Source organism: Equus quagga, chromosome 8 (genome assembly GCF_021613505.1).
Source record: "Equus quagga isolate Etosha38 chromosome 8, UCLA_HA_Equagga_1.0, whole genome shotgun sequence".
In the NCBI taxonomy this organism is placed as follows: Eukaryota; Metazoa; Chordata; class Mammalia; order Perissodactyla; family Equidae; genus Equus; species Equus quagga.
The window spans coordinates 10,835,998-10,856,609 of record NC_060274.1 but is presented as its reverse complement, the minus strand read 5'-3'; the positions used below and the strand labels follow the sequence as shown (position 1 = coordinate 10,856,609).

The following is a 20,612-nucleotide window of genomic DNA, read 5'->3' as shown; positions in this document are numbered from 1 at the left end:
GGCAAGAAGCTCCTTCTGTAGTTCCCATCCCTGGTCCTTGCTGAGTGTTTGCCATGTTCCCTGTAGTAAATGGGATCCCTACCACGTGCGTGTGAGCCAAGTGGGTGGTTTTTTAAAACATGAACATACTGTAGCCTGACACTTATTTTAAAGTCTTATTAGAAAACCCTGCTGTTCTAACATGTGTGTGAGGGACTGTTGTACTGTTATGACTTTTGATTTTGTAATCTTTTCGTAGTTTTCCCTTTTTTTTTTTGAGGAAGATTAGCCCTGAGCTAACTGCTGCCAATCCTCCTCTTTTTGCTGAGGAAGACTGGCCCTGAGCTAGCATCCATTCCCGTCTTCCCCTACTTTATACCTGGGACACCTACCACAGCATGGCTTTTGCTGAGCAGTGCCATGTCCACACCCGGGATCCAAACCGGCAAACCCCGGGCCACCGAGAAGCAGAACGTGCACACTTAACCACTATGCTACCGGGCTGGCCCCTTTTTGTAGTTTTTAAAAAGATTGGAACAACTCAAAGATTATATTCACTGATTCAAGTCTACCTGTTGCAGTTTGGGCAGAAATATAACAGGAAAGATGGAAACTCCAAATTGCTTTCTGATGAGAGGTATTGATCACTAAATAAATGACATCACGTGCCTGTTTTCTTGGAAAAGTGCTTTCTGGGGTGAAGACAGCTGAATCCCTGGGAGGCTGCACAGGCCTTTTCTTTCTCTTTTTTTATTTTCAAGTTGCTTTTTCTAGGAGAATGTTGCTTCTGTTGGCAGAATTGACGGTTGATTGCCTTCAGAGCCCTTCGTTTCTTTCTGTTGTGCTATGACCTCCTCGGAAGCCCAGCCTTGTGCAAGTCCGGTGGATGCATTTCCATAGTAAAGATCCTCTAATTTAAAAATGCCTATGTTTGGTATAGAAACCGCATGACTGGAACATGTGCACTTATCTTTCATTTTGTTTTAAACGTAAATGGTGGTAACCTAGATGTCAAAGCTTCCATATTAGAAATAAGAAATAAAAATTTAACAATATTTTCCTGCTTATATTATTACATAAATAAGGCATATAGACTCACTTTTTTTTTCCCCTCCCCTGTGATGATATATAAAAGATTCTAGACCACTTGTTTTTCTGTGCAGGTTCTGTTTTCTTCAAAAACAGGCAATATGAATGACAGTCTTTTGCTCTTAGGCACACACTCTTCCACCCCCACTCCTGATTTATATATGTTGCAAATATGCTCTTTTTTGGCTAAAATTTTTAGAATGAGATTTATTATCTTGTGCATTGAACGTATACTTTTTCTCTGAAGCTGCAGATTTTTTCTTGTTATGCTTCTGTTTTGTCAAAAAGCGCACTGTAAACTTTATAGATCTGTGATATCGAATGCCCTCGATGGATCCTTGGGAAGAAAGTGTTTTAAAGTGCATAATTAGGGCACTTGAGCATAAAACTACAATTATACACTTGTGTGTTAATTTTGTGTACAGTAAGACTTTAGTTCAACGCTGGTTGTAAATGAGAGGAAGCATTTTACTGCCAGTGAATAGCTGCATTTTATGAATACTTAAACAAAATCTCCTCTAATTGGCTGACCTGGAAAGAAAGGTGAAAACATCTGTAGTTAGGAGGTGGAGAATACAAAATGTATACTAGAGGTTTCTCTGTAACAGTAACTAGAAAAGTAATCTTACTTTTGTGTACGCCCATCCTTCCTGTGCCTTGGCATCATTCATGCTGTTTTCCACAATAAAGACTAACAGAGTGAAAGCAGTTTAGATAAGCCAATGAAAATGACCAAGGGACAGAGCAGGATGATAGCAATTGACAAGGAATCGTGGATCTGGTAGCATAAAGGCTTTATCTTGAATTGGTTGACCATCCATTTGTTAATCAAATTCTGTGCCCTCGCATTAGGGGGCACTCCTTGAAGCTTGGAGTTAATTTTGTGCAAACCAAATGATGTACCGCTTTACAAAGTGGATAATAATGTTCCAGAACTTGCTACCCTCAAGAGGTAGTGTGGACTAGAAATATAAATTAATTTAAGACGGATATAAATAACTTGATGGAGAATAGAATGATAATGATTACGAAGAGGAAATAAAGACTGTTCAGGATATATCCCTGACTTTTGGAAATTGAGGTCATGAAAGCCACTACCATTTAGTTCCCACAGCCGTATAGAATATGCACTCTGCAGAACGCTGGTCTGACCTAGTATTCGCATAAGCTGTGATTTGCTAAATAGAGAGCAGCTGGACTTAGAATAAGCAGTGAAATTTTGTAGGCAATTAATAATTGTAAAGAAATCCGAGAGAGATTATATGTATATTATTTTCACTGTGTTTATGTTTGTAATCTTATATTGTGTCTACCTGTTAAGGAAGTTTTAGAAAAGAAATTTGTCATGAAAAATGATGGCAAATTAGAACTTTTCCATTTGACAAGTCAGATGAATTAAAAACAAATTGTAAGCTAAAGGAGGGGGTTAAAGTAGCCCAGATATGTTGGTTATTTTTCAGTCAATCAAACAACAGCAGTGTTTGTGGCCCGGACATTATCTGTCAGGAACAAGGCGTAGACGAAGGTGTGGGTGGGCTCCATAGCAGTGTGAGCTGTGCAGCTAGGCTGCTGGTGTGATTGCTCATTGAGCCTGTGCTGGAGTTTCAGACGCTGCTTGACTCTTGCGTGCTTCGCCAACCCCTTCAACTCTGGGTTGTCTTTTCTCTGTTAATCCAGGGGAGCTGGACAGAATTTGAAGGAACTTAGTGTTCCTGTACAGTGCATACAATAAGCACTCAACATACATTTGTTGCATGAAGGAGTCATTTCGGGAAATTGTGCAGGGTTTTTTTTTTCCCCCTTAGGCAAGTCTAAGGACAAGTTGTTTTTTCTTTTTAAAATCGGAAAGTGAAAAAAAGCGTCTAAATCGTTTAGGAGTCTCGGTTGGGAACTTAGCTTCAGGGACTGCAGATTGTGGAGCACTCGTAGGATCTTGACCTTATAAACTTTATTACCTTCCAGCACGTTATTTTTGACCGGACATGTTGACATAATAAAATTTCCTCATGCACTTGGTTCAACCACACAGCGGCTCAACCTCTGGATTCCTTGCTGTGGGGAATTTTGAGTCTGTCTCTGACGCATGAAAAATAGCGTTTGATCTTTCTGTGAAATCGGAAGCCAGCAGAATTTGCCACAGTAAAGCCTAAAATGTAGCATTTGTGAACTTACAGTTTTTCCTGTGCTTTTTCCTTCCCGTTTTGTAGAATTTACCTGGAGGGGCTCAAACCTCTGATGAAAAACAAACGAGTAAAACTTAAGGAGCTTTCTGCTGTTAAAGATAAATTGTTATGATATACTTTTTGATAACTCTTAGAAAGACAGCAATAAATAATCCAGAATAAATTAAATTTTGTTCGAGATTCGTGAAAAACACTGAGTTGGTTTAAGAAATGATATATACCATTTTGGTGTATATTCTTCTAGGCTGTTCTTTACTCATATACCACACACGCAGATTTTCATATTCAAAAATAACATTATACTATATATATTGTTTTGTGACCTGCTACCCCTTGAGCCCCACCTCAATAATCTGTCAACAGCCCTTCTTCCTTTTTTTTTTTTTTTGCTTTTTCTCCCCAAATCCCCCCAGTACATAGTTGTATATTTTAGTTGTGGGTCCTTCTAGTTGTGGCATGTGGGACGCTGCCTCAGCGTGGCCTGATGAGTGGTACCAAGTCCACACCCAGGATCTGAACCAGCGAAACCTTGGACTGCCGAAGTGGAGCACCTGAGCTTAACCACTCGGCCACGGGGCCAGCCCCTGCTTCTTCCTATTAAATACATATTATGTACAATGAGATTCATTGATTTTAATGGCTGTATGATATTTTATTGGAACTCCCCCTCCCTTTTTTTTAGCCAATCCCTATTGATTGTCATTTAGACATTTAGGCTCTTTCCATGTTTTTGAATGGGATGCTATCATGGAGGGTACAGTGACCTCCTTGCTACACATATCTTTGACTACTTGTTTCATATTTTTTTCTTAAGATAAATTCTCAAAAGTAGAGAAGAAGGGATATCGTTTCTATACGTATTGTGACTTGCCTTAGATATTTCAATTTACACACCCACCATAGTTATTTCAGGATGCCCAATTGCTGTGTAATATTTTGGATTATGTAAAGGGAAAGTAGGAAAGCTCCCTGTGGAGCACCTAGGAACAGTCATTATTTAATTGTCACATAGGAAACTTACATCAAGGCATAAATAAAGCAGGAATGGTTTAACATAAATGTTATAAAAATGTTTGAGGTCAAAAGTTTAGGTACTTCCTTCACTATTAAATGTATATACATATTTTTTAAGGTATAACTTACATACAATAAAATGCTCAGATCTTAAGTATACGGTTTGATGAGTTTTAACAAATATGTCCATCCATAAAACCATCACCCTAATTAATATACAGAATATTTTTGTCACTCCTGGAAGATTCCCTCATGCCTCTTTCTAGCCAGTCTCCATATCCCACAACCAATGCTGTGATTTCTGTCATTCTAAATTAGTTTCGCGCGTTTTTGAACTTCATATAAACAGATCATACAGTGTGTTGAATGTAAGAAAAGAAATGAAAGAAAAGATAGGTAAATTGGACAACATCAAAATTAAAAACTTTTGTGCATCCAAGGACACTGTCAGGAGAATGAAAAGGCAACCCACAGAATAGGAGAAAATATTTGTAAGTGTTATATCACATAAAGGGTTAATATCCAGAATATATAAAGTTGTATTGTACACACACACATATATATACACACAACTCAATAACAAAGAAGCCATTTAAAAAATGGACAAAGGACTTGAGCACATTTTTCCAAGTAAGATAAACAAATGGCAGACAAGCATGTGAAAAGATGCTCAACATCGCTAATCATTAGGGAGCTGAAAATCAAACCCACAATGAGATGATACCACTTCACACCCGTTAGGATGGGTGTTAGAAAAACAAACGAAATACCAGGTGTTGTCAGGGATGCAGAGAAATTGGAACCCTTGTGCACTGCTGGTGGGAATATAGAATGGTCTAGCTGCTATGAAAAACAGTGGCACGGTCCCTTAAAAAATTAAACATAGAACGACCGTATGATCTAGCAATTCCACTTCTGGGTGTATATCCCAAAGAAGTGAAAGTGAAGGCTTGAACAGATATCTGTCTGCCTGTTTTCATGGCAGCATTATTCACAGTAACGAAAACGTAGACACAACCCGAGTGTCCACCATCGATAACTAGGAGAAGGAAATACTGTATAGACTTGCAATGGAATATTTTTCAGCCTTAAAAAGGAATGAAATTCTGATACGTGCTGTAACATGGGTGAACCTTGAAGGCGTTATGTGAAATAAGCCAGACACAGAAGGACAGGTATTGTATGATTATGCTTGTGTGAACTACCTAGAATAACCAGATTTGTCGAGACAGAGAGCAGAAGAATGGTCACCAGGGGCTGGGATGGGGCGTGGAGATGGAGAGTCAGTGTTCAGTGGGGACAGAGTTTCAGTTCGGGGTGGTGAGGTTCTGGAGGTGGGTAGTAGTAATGCTTGCATGACTGTGAATCCACTTAATGCTCCTAAACTGTGCGCTGAAGAATGGTTGAAACAGTACATTTTATGTTACGTGTATTTTAGCACAGTGAAAAAGAACAACAGGTCTTTAATCGGGAAAGCTGAAGATACGGAGAAAAGTGCTCATTCCATTCCATACCATAAAATGAGTATGTTGCAATTCAGAAATGGGGGGTTTTCCATAGATTAAAAATATGTTAAAAATCTGTGATAAGCTTAGGACAATGTAAAGTATTACGGTTGATCTTAAATTGTTTTCCTCCAAAAGGAGGGACAAACTGATAATGTAAATGGACTCAGATAATCCAGAGGTGCCAGGTGCATAATAGAAACTGTGGCATATTTTGGTACCATAACTTGCAAGCGCACATCAAGGAGGGTTGTGATATCTCTTGCAGTGTTTTTATGAGCTGCTGTGGAGATGGAACATTGGGCTGGGCCATTGTGTAGCTCAAGGCACAGAGCTCTTCCATTTGTATGTCAGGGGTGGGTGATTTATGTATTTTTTCCAGAGGGTTCAGTCAACAGCTACTCAATGAGCTCTTACTCCAGACCCTGCGTTCTGAGTACAGCAATGAACTGAACTGCCAAGGCCCCGTGGTGGCTTGGGCAGATCAATTTATAAAATCCCAGACTTGAAGGTAGATGGGTTTCTTAATTTTGTAAGGATTTCACAAATCCTTTAATGTACTATTATGTTTTATTTTTATAGTATGTTTATTTCTCAAACTTTTTTCACTATAGAACTTATTTCTGTGAGTTAACTTGCCAGATGAGTGTCCCTTGTAGGAGCCATAGGGAAAATGCTGGTATAAATGTCAGAGATTTACCCATTTACAGGAAACCTAGACGACCATAACCAAGGCTTTGGCCTCGCCTTGCCCCAGGCGAAAGGCCTGGAATGGATTAGGGTCCCTGGAGCAGCGCAGCCCACCGAGGCTCTTTTCTCTCAAGGCCCTGTCCTGGGGGCTGTTGCCTCCATGCCTCTTCCTTTGGGGGCAGAGCAAGGAGAGAATATGTGGGGTAGGGTGGAGGTAACATCTTTATTTTAGAATTTTGAATTATGAAATGACTTAGGCATACAGAAAAGTACAGAAACAGATATAATAGACGCTTGTGTAGTTACACCAAGGTAATACGTGTTAACATTTTGGCACATTTGCTTCTATCTCCCTCTTTTTTTTAAAGGGAAAAAAATGCAAGGCTGAAGGTCCACCCCATCTTTTCCTCTCTCCCCACCCCAGAGAGAGTCATATATTTCCTTTTCAATGCATGTTTTTGTACTTTTACTATATATATGTATTCATAAATAATATATGCTACTATTTGGTGTATTAAAAATTTATACAAATGGTACCTCATTCCATTAACCTTTTGTTGCTTTCTTTTCATTTTTTGTTTTGCTGAGGAAGATTGGCCCTGAGCTAACATCTGTTTCCAATCTTCCTCTTTTTTTGCTTGAGGAAGATTGGCCCTAGGCTACATCTGTGCCAGTCTTCCTCTATTTTGTATGTTGGATGCCTGCCACCGCATGGCTTGATGAGCCACCTGTAGGTCTGCACCCAGGATCCAAACCCATGAACCCGGGCTGCTGAAGCAGAGTGCACTGAACCACCAGGCCGGTCCTTGTTGCTTTCTGCTTTCTTTTTAAATTCAGCATTGTATTTTTAAGATTTGAACCATTTTGATACGTGAGTCTTAGTACTTGCTTTTTTTTTTTTTTTTTACTACTATATAGAATTCCCTTGTATGACTACAGCAAGCTCTACTTTTTCCATTCACCTACTGCGTTAGAGTTAGATTGTGTCCTCTTTCATGGGTGTATATTTACAAGGAGAATTGCTAGGTCATAGTGTCAGTGTGCCTTTCAACTTAGTGGGGAAACTGCTTTCTAAAACTTCTTTAGAAAGAAGAACAGGGAGAAGATAAACCTTGATCATTTCTTCAATTTTGAAGTATGAGCAAGGAATTTAAGGTTAGGTAAAATGAAAAATAGAGCCTGGAATTCTGCACATAGAACATGATACAGAGATGTGACAGTTCTCATGTCCTCTCTATATAAAAAAAAGTATTTACTTAGTAAATACTTAAGCGAATCATTGTTAGCTAGACTTTGCAATAATGCTTGAAAGCGTTCATATTTCTTTGAAAATTGGAATAAATTTTTTGTTATTGTGCGTGCTCACGCTCCACTTTAGGATCCTCTTTATTTAGAAGTGAGTGAAATAAATTCTTGTTTGTCTTGTTTTTTAAATAACAAACAGAAAAGCTTGGATCCCAGGCATTTTCTGGAGATTTCCATCTCGTTTAGTTGAGTGATTTTCTTTGTATTCAAACCATTATAAAGGTGCGGGGCATTGGCTGGGCCGTAATCACTTAGAGGAGTTCACAGTTAACAGCCCAGGACGCTGTGTTGCTGTTGGTATGAGGTTCAGTGCTTTTGACTGTTAGATGAAGCTAAACATATGTGTATCAAAAACCTGGATGGTACAAGTGACTTCAATTTTATAACGTGTTCCTTCATTAGTTCAAAATTTTATATAATTATAACTTGATCTAGTAATCCATTAAACAACATTCATTCATTCAACAAACATTTATTGACTGGTGGGCCCTCTTCAAGGAGGCATGACGTTAGTGTGGGAGCTTATAGTCCAGTGAAGAGGATATTCAGTAAACCCCTGAGTGCATAATCAAGGCGTTAACTACCTAAATCAGATCACCTCTGCTGTGGAACTGGCATGAGAGTGATGGCGGTCGGCGCTGGGCTCAGGGGGGCTGGTCAGGAAAGGGGCGGCATCTGAGCTGAGTGCTTTGTATCCTCACCTCTCAGTGGTTCCTGGTGCTCAGTCGCTTGGTTAAATTTCACTTGCATCCAGCAGCCTGGTGACCTTATTTGCCCTGAATGCGGTTGAGAACTAAGAGGTCAACGAGGACACCCTGAGAAGCCAAGATGGATTTCACAGAACTTGAAGCGGAAAGCTCAGTGCTTCCCTCATGGCTCGTCCCCTGGGCCTTCATCCTTTAACAGTGAGGCGGGGTCTCAGTCCGCAGGGCATCCCGTAGAGCAGGGAGGTCAGAGTGCCCAGCAGTGGCTGAGTGTCTGGATGGTGTGTGAGAAGACGGCACAGCCAGACCAGGGTGACACCCTGGGGCTTGTCCAACAGCCTCGACCGTCAGTGTGCTACAGCTCAGCCCGTCGATTTATGCTTCCTGATAATGATTGTTTGGTTTAAGATGTCAGGAAAGCACGTGATAGATCTTTGAAAGCCCTGCGTCTAAACTGATTAAAACAAAAGCAATATTGATCCTCAAAGAATTAGACTTTAGGGCCAGACAACTGAAGTAGTCTATTTCGAAATTGGTTTTTAAAAGTAACGCTTAGGAAATAATTAATATTTTAGAGAGGGCACGACAACTTGTAGTTTAATAAGTAATAACAGCATCCGTGTGGAATTCCAGGTAGGATTATTATATTGCTGGTTGTGATACTGTGTACTGAGAGAGAAGGTAGCCCCATCGTACAGGTGGAGATGTGAGACAAATATCATTTCGTGATTGACCATCTTCACGCAACTGAGGGACACGAAGACTTGGATTCAGATTTCGTGCACTTCTAACCCAGAGAGTCTTTAGCTAAACTCGAGTTGAGGAGTCTGCTCTGTTGTGGCGCCCGCATGAGGACAGTAGACCAGGGGCAGCCACTGGGCACTAGGCCCCAGGTCTGAGCAATAGCCCGGTTTGTACTGTGCTGTGTGTTACCTCATCCCAGGCACTCGGAGGGTGAGGTGCTGGTTAGGTTAGTGCCAGAGGACGCAGACCACGCATCTGAAAGGCGAGCAAATCGATTTTTAATTTTTTTGATGGCTTCCCCTGTGACATTTTTGATGGCTTCCCCTGTGAAGTTTGCCGTGTTCTGCGGGGTCATTGCTCTGGCTCCGCTGAAGACTTGCTTGCATTCCCTCCCACCCTAGCTGCACCCCGACTTACCCCTGAACTTTCCAGAGCTGGAATGGAGAGTAACAATTCTAACCGGTTCATGCTTGCACCAGTGTTCGTAGACTCCTGCCATGTGTCCTGTTGTTGTCTTGCTGAGAAAACGGAGCCCCCTCCCCAAACAACACTTCCATGTTGTGTGTAAGGGTTTCTGTAAACCAGAAAGTCAACATATTAAAGTGCGATTCATAGGGGAGTTGCTGGCTGCGTTGACGGAGCTTTGCAGTCATTTCAACACTGGCGAAAGTGTTATCCTAACTGCTTCAAATCAAACTGCAAAGATGCTTGTGTGAAATGCAGTATTAGATATCAAATCTAACATATGGGTGTTGAGCGGAAGGATATGTGTTGTGGTGGTATATGGTGTTCTAGCATGTGGAGCTGTATTTTATGGAAATTCTTTGGCTTGGCTTATGGCTGGGACATACATTCATTATGAAATATCAAGCTGTAAAATAAATAGAAAGCAAAGAATTCAACTGTGCTGTTAAACGGTTTCCAATACAAACTCGCCTGCTCTGTTGACTTAGGCTCTGTGTGATGAGAGGCATTTGTGAGCCATTGTGGCCAAGTGCTCTGTCATCATTGCTGACAGATCTTGAAAACAATCTAGATCAGGTCAAAAGGAATATGAACTTTAGCTTTTTCCATTTTTTCCTTTTACTTCGTCGGATGTGTTCTGAATTACTGTGCTAATTGGTTCTAGAGGCAAAGTGTTTAATTTCCTCCTTTTACCATTCCGTCTTCTTCCTCATTCATAGTCTCTAGTAAATTGGTTTTTTAAGCGTGTGTCTGGAACTGATCACTGAGTTCTCAAGTGTGTGGGCTTATGGGGCTCCAGTTCTTGGAGTTCTCAAATGGCCCGTATTGTGGTATTAACAGTGACTTCACCATTCTCGTCTCTGGAGTGCTTTTTGCCATCCTGATTACTTGTTTTTCTTTTCCTCTCCTACTCTCTCTCCCAATTAGAAAAAAAGTCAATAGATTTCTCATTTGAAAAAACATTAAAAAATATCGTCAATGGTGTATTTATGGCATGAGGAAGGACTTTCCTTTGAACAGTGATTTCAAGGATTTTTAGGCTCATGTCAATTAGAGGTGGAGAAGACTCATTTGGGGCCATTTTTGTCTATCTCTCTGCTCTTTGCGGTGCAGTGTGCTTTGGTTTACCTCATTACCTGTTTTATCAACTAGGAAAATACTCCCTTTGTATTAGACATGAATGTCTTTCCTTCAAGAACTCATTGATGATTATATTGTTTGATATACATAGTATTACTTTCTAAAGGGTTTTATTTGATTGTAAAGCAATGTAGTTTCTTTTTAGCAAAAATAGCCCATGGAATTGCTAATGTAACTGGTACAGTATCTGCTACAAATGTTCTGGGACGTTCTGACCTCAGTTGAAACAAACACGCAGCCTCTACATGACCCAAACTACAAGCATCCTACAAAATGCTAGTCAGTGAACTTGGACTGGTGGAGTTCATTTTCATTTTGAGTGTTGCATGAGAATGGATTAACTTAATGCTTTGACTTTCTTAGCAGAGACTATTTTTAAATGTCAGTATAGAGAGCTTTTCCCTCTGCCGGGTTTTTATGATGTTATCAATATTTGATATCTGATCAATTATTTTTCAAAGCAATGTCAAATTATCTTTGACTTCATTGACAATATGTGAATAGAAGGCAGTGTGCCGATTTATCTAATGGAGAGAATGTTAAAAATATTGAATTGCTTAGCAAAGACTCCCGTTCTTGTTGCTGAGTTGAAACCATATTTGATTTCCTTGAATTGCACATTTTGACTTTCTCACTTGCTTTGCGTGACTCCTTGACAGATGCCACCTCAGTATGGACAGCAAGGTGTGAGTGGTTACTGCCAACAGGGCCAGCAGCCTTATTACAACCAGCAGCCGCAGCCTCCGCACCTCCCTCCGCAGGCGCAGTATCTGCCATCCCAGGCCCAGCAGAGGTACCAGCCGCAGCAGGTGAGCACAGCTCCTGGTCCCCGGGCCTCTGTTCTGCCCCCGTGGCCTGTGCGCAAAGGCCAGGCTGGGGTCTGAGACCTCTTCCTGTCCCATTTGAAAAATTCTGTTCTCAGTGGGAAAAAAATGTAGGTTTGAGAAAATGCAAAACCATAACCTGATCTAAACTGTTTGTTTGTTTCTGGATGGGTGTTTGAGATTGAAGGGCGGGAAGAATGACTAGTTTCATGGCTTCTTACGTTACTTGTTAGTGACAGCAGAACATGCCAGTCATTTCGTGTTCAGTGTCATTTGTGTTCTGAATCTCTCAAGAAAGCGCTCTGTCACTTTCTTGAGGCTTATTCAGGAAAATGGTTTTATCGATCATTTAATCTTGCTAGTTGGCACATAACTTGGTATTTTTATCTTGAGCTTCTTTGGGCTTTGTTTCTGTTTTAATGGTAAGTGCTACTATATCAAAATGCTGTTGCCTTTGGCAGTGTTATTTTTCTTAAACTAGCTTATAAGCAGATAATCACTTCAATTACAATATATTAAAATACTAAGGGGAATCGTGTACTTTATGTATATTAAGCAGTTTCTAGTTTAAATTAGCCTCAGTAAATACTCTTTTAGGTTATTGGGCTATATATTTCAGCTTACATGATCTGTAGAAAAATGTACCTATGCGTTTGGTAAAGTGATTGTTTCATGTTGTTTTAGAGACTATTACTGAGTGATATTAAAAGGCGTCGTGAGCTTGGGACTGGTACCCTGAATCCGAATAAAACTCTCATAGCTCTTCCAGTCAGAAGCATGAAAACGTAACTTTCCATTTTATATTGTCCTCTCTTCCTTTCTCTTTTGTGGGGTGGGGGCGGTGAGACAGGGAAGACAGTGACACTGACCCTTCAGTTTTTAAAGTGTTTCACACGTCTTGAAGAGATCGTTGATGCTAAGCAAAATATATAAAAATAGGAAGCTTGATTTCAATCAGTTCAGCTGATTTCTTAGGTATTTTCTTGGGTTCATTGGAGTCTTCTCCCACGTGGCTTTTACTGAAGAGTTCTAAAGAGGAGTTAGGACTTCAGACAAAACATGTTAGAGCAGCAGCTGAGATGGGAGATCCTGTAGAATCTTATTTTTGCATATATGTTTTCAAAATTTTGGTATTATATAAAGGGATTTATAGACGTAGGAATGTACATTATTGCACCGTTATTTGGTCTAGTCTTTTATTAAAATGTGGGAAAATTAAACAACCTTTCAATCTCATTGCTTTTTAAGTGAGAGAGGCTGGTGTCTGATTTTATGATGTATAAAGTGACAGGCTTTTTCAAGGGCTTTCGGGGTCTTACTGAACTTCTCTGTAGACATAGACTGTTTCGTCATGTCGTCAGAATTTAAGGACTCAGAGAGATTACTCCTTTTACTGTGCTGTGCTTAGGTGAATCTCTGATTGTAAAACCCGTTTGATTAAAGATTCTGAGTGCCAGTCATTTCCTTCAAGACCAAGCTCAAAATTTACTTCCTGTATGAAACAGTCACTGATGACTTGTAGCACGTGGCAATTAGTTATTTAATATCCTTCCCATTTAAATATTTAAAGCATACTACAGGTAACGTCTTATTTTAATGAATACTATTTTAATGTGCTCAGTTTAACTCTATTTTATACTTTGATTGATACTATCATGATTTTATTGACTTGAATACAATAAATTATATGGCGGGAAATGCTATATAACCATGACACTCTAACATAAATATTGTCTTTTATTTTGCTGAGGAAGATGAGGAAGATTCACCCAGAGCTAACATCCGTTGCCAGTCTTTCTCTTTTTTGCTGAGGAAGATTCGCCCCGAGCTAACATCTGTGACAGTCTTCCTCTATTTTGTATGTGAGCCACTGCCACAGCATGGCCACTGATAGATGAGAGGTGTAGGTCTTTGCCCGGGATCTAAACCCAGGCTGCCAAAGTGGAGCCTGCTGAACTTAACCACTAGTCCACCGGGGATGGCCCATTATTGTCATTTTTTTATATTCTGAGGAAAACTAAACATTCCTCAGAGTATGTTGGAAACTTTTTCTTGTTTTCCTAACTCTCTGACTGTAGAATGCCTAAGAGTTTTTTGTTTCATGAAACTCATGATGGGACAAAGTGGTGGCAGTTGGAGACATTTACGTAGCCCCATCAGAGGGTCTGGTTTGACGGGGTCAGTTCTGGTTTGTAGGGAGTTAGATGTCCCAGTGGATTTGGAAAATTTATCTAGGAAATGAGATCTAACATTTTAGATATAGTTGGCTTCTCCAAAAACAGAATAATCCCCCCAAATCTATCTCAAAACAAAGTAAAAATAACCAATAGAGTATTTTCAAAATCAAGCCGAATTTTAATAAGAATTTGTGATACTGAATTCACGTACGTTTAAATTGGAAGAAACTCAACTACATTTAATGTAACAAGCCAGTGTTTCATAGGAGACAAAACGTTCCTTTCTGCAGACTTTCCTTTTGTTTCCAAACATAGCACACCTAGTCTATTGATGTTTATATTGGGGAATCAATCCCCAAATAATACTTTGTATCTTTTGTTAATATGATTAATACAAAAGCTAATTTTAGGGTTGCATTTAGATACCTCACTTTGTGTCTTTAACATTTTTTATAGTGTTTTGAATAATCAGTCCGTTCATATGTTTCAAAAATTAAAAAGTACAAGGAAAGGATACAGATAAAAGTCCTCCACCAACCGCACTTCCTCCTGCCTCGTTCACCACCCGCCTCAGCCTTTGCCAGATAACCACTTTATTAGTTTATTGTGTGTCTTTCTGATTTCTTTATACAAAGAAGCCAAATACCGTCACTTAATTTTTACCCTGTTTTTACACAAATGGTGGCATACTGTAACACCCTGAACGGACTCTTCTGTTCTTTGTCATCCCCCTCCCCCACCCATTTGAATACGTGTTCTGTAGATCTTTCCAAAGGAGTACAGAAAGCCATGCTTCGTTCTCTTTTTATAGCTTCTTCCCATGTTATGGACGTACCATAATGTATTTAACCAGTTTTCTTTTGATGAGCATGTAAATTATTTTTGGTTAGCAGTGCAAACAATACTGCCATAATAAACTTTGTCCATGTGTCATTTCATAAATGTGCAGGTGTATGTATAGGATAAATTCCTGGAAGTGAGGCTGCTGGGTCAATGAGTATATACAGTTATAATTTTGGTGAATATTGCTAGATTGTTACTCTCAGGGGTTGTACCAATTTATACTCCCACCATCGATGTGTGACAGTACGCGTTTCCCTACACATGTGCCAATAGCTTGGTTTCACGAAGCTTCTGAGATTTTGCCAATCTGATAATGTAGTTTTTTGGCTTTTTTTTTGGTTTTGTTTTTGAGGAAGATTAGCCCTGAGCTAACTACTGCCAATCCTCCTCTTTTTGCTGAGGAAGACTGGCCCTGAGCTAACATCCGTGCCCATCTTCCTCTACTTATATGTAGGATGCCTGCTACAACATGGCTTTTGCCAGTGGTGCCATGTCCGCACCCGGGATCCCAATCGGCAAACCCTGGGCCCCCAGGAAGCGGAACATGCGCACTTAACCGCGGCGCCACCGGCCAACCCCCGATAATGTAGTTTTAAGTTGCGTTTAGGAGTGATGTTGAGTCTCTCGTCTATTTCCAGGTGTTTGAGTTTCCTATTTTCTGAACTTAAATTCCTATCTTTTTGTCCTGAGTTTTCTCTTCAGTTGATGGTCTTTTCAAAATCAATTTATGAAAACTCTGCGTATGTTAGGAGACTCGGCTTTTGTCTGTGATGTAAGTTACTCACCACCCTCCCTCATCTTGTCATTTGTCTTTTGACGTTAATTATGGCACCTTTCTGGGTCATACACAGGGGCTTTTTAAAGTTTTAGAAATTTTTATATAGTCAAAATTATCAGTCTTTTCTTTTATGATCTCTGGATTTTATTTTTGGTGGCAGTACGAGCCTTCCATACTCCAAAGTTGCCAAGGAGCTTTCCCGTGTTATTTGTAGTATTTTTATAGATTCACTTTTACATTTTACTTATCCCAACCTACGGAGAGAGGTTAGATGCATCTTAATATTTTTTTTCTAGATGGCTACTTGGTTAAGTACCTTTTCTTTATTTCTTTATTTCTTTATTTTGAGGAAGATTAGCCCTGAGCTAACTGCTGCAAATCCTTCTCTTTTTGCTGAGGAAGACTGGCCCTGAGCTAACCTCCGTGCCCATCTTCCTCTACTTTATATGGGGACGCCTACCACAGCATGGCGTGCCAAGCAGTGCCATGGCCACACCCAGGAGCTGAACCAGCGAACCCCCAGCCACTGAAGTGGGATATGCAAACTTAACAGCTGTGCCACTGGGCCGGCCCCCTGAGTACCTTTTCTTGTTAGATTATTATATGAGGACTCTCTAGGGAAACAGAATGTTTATATGTGTACATTTACACATCCTATGGATCAGGATAAAGAGATTTATTATAAGGAATTGGCTCTCACAGTTATAGAGGCTGGCAAGTCCAAAATCCACAGTTTGGGCCAGCAGGGGCAGAGCTGATGTTCCAGTTCTAGTCCCAAGGCTGGCAGGCTGGAGACCCAGGAGAGCCACTGGTGAAGATGAAGTCCAAAGCCAGTCTGCTGGGAAATACCCTCCTGCTTGGAGGAGTCTGGTCTTCTTGTTCTATTCAGGCCTTCAAGTGATTGGATGAGGCCCACCCACATTGTGGAGAGCAGTCTACTTGATTCACAGTCACTGATTTAAATGTGAATTTCATCCAAAAACACTCTTCAAGTTGACACATAAAATTAACCATTACAGTTATCTTTCCCCAATTGATTGAAGATGTCGCTTTTATTGTTTCTGAATTCCCTTAGGTACAGTATTTTGAGGTTATTCTGGGATTTTTCATTCTTTTTCGTTGGTCCTTCTATTAATGCACCAGTACTAGACTGTTTTTATTATTTTTTAGTATTTGGTAGGATTGGTATATCTTAATTCTTCTTTTTTAGAGTTTTCTTAGTTGTTGGAGTTTGCTTATTTTTTTTAATGAACTTCATTTCTTACCATGCTTTTTGAAAAGAATGCTGTCTTTTTTGTTGTTATAATGGGATCTTTTTTTGTTATATATATATATTTTTTTTTTTTGAGGAAGATTAGTCCTGAGATAACATCTGCTGCCAAGCCTCCTCTTTTTTTTTTGCTGAGGAAGACTGGCCCTGAGCAAACATGCATGCCCATCTTCCTCTACTTTATACGTGGGATGCCAACCACAGCATGGCTTGCCAAGTGGTGCCATGTCTGCAGCTGGGGTCTGAACCAGTGAACCCCAGGTTGCTGAAGCAGAACATGTGCACTTAACCACTGTGCCACTGGGCCAGCCCCTTGTTATATATGTTTAATTTTCAGTGAAACAGATGATACTTATAAAAGAATATGGTAAAACAAAAAGAAGTGCCTCATGTGAACAACTTTTGCCTTGTTGAAGCCCACTGACCCCAGACCAGGAGCATACTTGTCCCGAGACAAGTTGGGTTTGTTCAGCTTGTGTTTCTGCAGGCCAGGAAAAATTTACCCGAGTCGCCTCAGGAGCATCGTGAAAAGATTTGGGGGTAGAGGGAGTGTCCAGGGTGACCTGTGTGCTGAATGGTTCTAAGAGGGATCAGGAAGTGGGGGTCAGTCCTGGGTTGGCTGCTCTCAAGAAGCTTGGGGGCGTTTGGTGACTAGGTGTCTCCATTTTTATCCACGAGGCAGGAGGACTGAAGTGGGGCCGGGTCATCACTGGCCAGGAAGCACCAGCCTCCGAGAGGAAGTGTCAGTTAGAAGACGCAGGTGTTTACCCCTTTGGTGGTCAGAAAGTGACCTGGTCCAAATCTGCTTTCAGCCCCGTTCTGTGCGGTGGAGATGCTTCCGTCGGCTTGTCCTCGTGGCCGGCTTCCCTTTTGTCCACGTTCCTGCTCCACCGTCCCCCCTCTGCTGGGGTCACTTCTCTCTCTTTCTTCACTGGTTTAGGTAGTTTTTAATTTCTTTTAAAACATTCTTCAACAAAGCTGTCGTATGTTTTTCTTAGAATTATTCCTGTATACCTTATATTTTTGTTGCTATTGTAAATTGTATCCTTTTAAAAAATTGTATTTTGTCATTGGTACTGGTATATACAAAATATAATGAACTTTATATATTAAACTTTTATGTCCGGTAACCCTTTAAGTTCTTGTTAATTCTACTAACTCGAATCATTTGTAGAGTCTCTTAGGTTTTCTCAATTTTTTTAACAAAATTGATTTTTAAAAAAAGCATGCCCTGGGACTGGCCTGGTGTGCAGCGATTAAGTTTGCATGTTCCGCTTTGGCTGCCTGGGGTTCGCCGGTTCGGATCCCGGGTGTGGACATGGCACCACTCATCAAGCCATGCTGTGGCAGGCATCCCACGTATAAAGTAGAGGAAGATGGGCACGGAAGTTAGCTCAGGGCCAGTCTTCCTCAGCAAAGAGAGGAGGATTGGCAGCAGATGTTAGTTCAGGGCTAATCTTCCTCAAAAATAAATAAATAAATAAAATTTAAAAAATTAAAAAATCGACCCCTTCCCCTTTTTTGTCTTTCTGAAGACTAGCTTCTCCAGTGCGTTGTTTGAACGGACTGTGCATTTTTGTATTATCTCTGACTTCGAAGAAGGCTTTCATCATTTCATCATTAAATATGATGTTTGCTCCTTTTTTTTTTTCTGTAGCCGCCCACTATTCCCCAAGATAGTTCCCTTCTTTTTAAAGTTTGCTGAGAGATTTTAGCGTGACTGGATGCTGGATTTTATCTTAGGTGTCTTTTTGTAACTATTGAGAGGATTGCTTTGTTTTTCTCTTTTAATCTGTTATTGGGGTGTATTATTTGTGTTGTTTTTTTTAAAGTATTAAACCAAACATGCGTTTGGGGTAAACCCAGCCTCCTGGTGTATTATGTTTTTATACATCATTGAATTCAGTTTGCTGGACGTTTATTTAGGTTTCTTGAATCAGTGTTCGTGAATGAGATTGAGGTGCAGTTGTCCTTGTGAGGTTTCGCATCTGCATTATGGGGTTTTGCAAAATGAACCGGAGAACAGTCCCTTTTTAAATTTAAAATGAAATTTAAATTTAATTTTACTTTATGTTAAAATTTGGAATGATCCGTTCTTGAATGTTGGGTAGAAGTGTCTGGAAAACCATAAAGGATTGTGTAGCCCTTGTTTTTTTTTAAAGATTTTATTTTTCCTTTTTCTCCCCAAAGCCCCCCAGTACATAGTTGTGTATTTTTAGTTGTGGGTCATTCTAGTTGTGGCATGTGGGACGCCACCTCAGCATGGCTTAAATGAGCGGTGCCGTGTCCGCGCCCAGGATTCGAACCGGCGAAACCATGGGCTGCTGAAACAGAGTGTGTGAACTTAACTACTCGGCCACAGGGCCGGCCCCAGCCCTTGATTTTTAACTTTTGTCCCATTCCTGATTTTTTACTTTTGATCTTATTTCTTTTGTGAATATAGGCTTATTCAAGTTATCAATTTCTTCTTGAGTCAGCTTTTTGCTTATATATATTCCTTTGTATTAGGAATTTATCCATTTCATCCAGTTTTTCAAGTTTATTGACATAAAGTTGTTCATAATAGTTTTTATTACTTTTAGTTTCTATAGCATTTTTTTTTTTTTGAGGAAGATTAGCCCTGAGCTAACATTTGTTGCCAATCCTCCTCTTTTTGCTGAAGAAGACTGGCCCTGAGCTAACCTCCATGCCCATCTTCCTCTACTTTCCATGTGGGATGCCTACCACAGCATGGCTTGCCAAGCGGCGCCATGTCCTCACCCGGGATCCAAACTGGTGAACCCCAGGCCGCCGAAGCCAAACATGTGCACTTAACTGCTGCGCCACCGGGCCAGCCCCTTAAAGGCATTTTAATTCATAAAGTTCTTCCTTCTTTCTTTTGTTCTTGGTTAATCTTGCCAGTGATTCGCCTTTCCATGGCAACTTTGGTTGTTGTCCTCTCTATTACATGTTCTTTTTTAAAAGTTTACTTGAATTCTGTGTTTACGTTATGTCTTGCTTTCTATTTTATTGATGTTTATTTAGTAATTAAGGGAATGCTTAGCTTATTTGAAACATTTTTGTCTGATGAAGCCAAATGTAAGACTAAAACATTTCCTCTTAAGTACAGCTTTGGCTGAATCTCTCAAATTTTGGTGTGCATTATTTTCGTTCTGTTTTAGTTCTAAGAATTTTCTTTCGTACCTTCATTCTCTGTTTTTGAAGACAGCTTTATCGAGGCCTGGGTCTATGTTCTCTTCCCTCCGCAGGATTGGTGTGTGCTTTTGCCAGTTGCCTGTGGGCACAGTCCTCTTTTGTGTTCTATTTTGTAAAGTTTTATTACCAAAAAATTCTTAATATGCTGATAAACAGAATGGTATAATGAACACTCACATGTTGCCATAATTGATCTCATTTACTACCCTGGCCCCATTCAGGTGTCCCCAGTCGTCCTCAGAATGCTGTTATAGTCAGTTTGTTTCAAGCAAAATTCAGACAAGGTTAATACACTAGTTTGGTTCCTGAGTCTTTTTGTCTGGAGCAGTTCTCTCTTGCCCTCTTCTGGTTCATTTCTTTGGCGTTTTGAAAGAACTGACTCAGTTGTCCTGTGAAGTGGCTTTGTCTGATTGTTCTCTCTTAATGTGGCTTAACTTGTTCATCCAGCCCTTCTATTTCTTGTAAATTGCATGCTACATCCGAAGGCTTGAAGGGAAACATTTTTGTTTGTGGTTGTTGTACATCATGTCCCCAACATTTTGGGCCCTGTTCCTGTCCAGTGGAGGGGTCTGTGATCCCCCCTTTGAGTGAAGAAGCCTCCGAATGGCTTTAGCCCAGGCTGTCAGGTGACCATCAGCTGGCTGTCTTCCAGCCGAGGCTGCGGAGACATCGTGATGAAGACAAGCCTTCCCCTTTGTGCTCGGTCC

The 20,612-nt window shown here is 40.3% G+C and overlaps 1 protein-coding gene across 9 annotated transcripts in view; it reads left to right on the top strand.

The window, feature by feature from the left end:
- ARID1B (AT-rich interaction domain 1B) overlaps positions 1 to 20,612 on the top strand; it is a 413,283-nt gene that overhangs the window by 112,103 nt on the left and 280,568 nt on the right. For 8 of the 9 annotated variants that reach the window (XM_046669910.1, XM_046669906.1, XM_046669913.1 and 5 more), the window contains exon 3: positions 11,478 to 11,627. The exons of the other annotated variant lie outside the window; for it this stretch is intronic. In XM_046669910.1, coding sequence (XP_046525866.1) covers positions 11,478 to 11,627 — 150 coding nt within the window. The remainder of the gene's footprint in view (positions 1 to 11,477; positions 11,628 to 20,612) is intronic. 9 annotated transcript variants of the gene reach the window in all.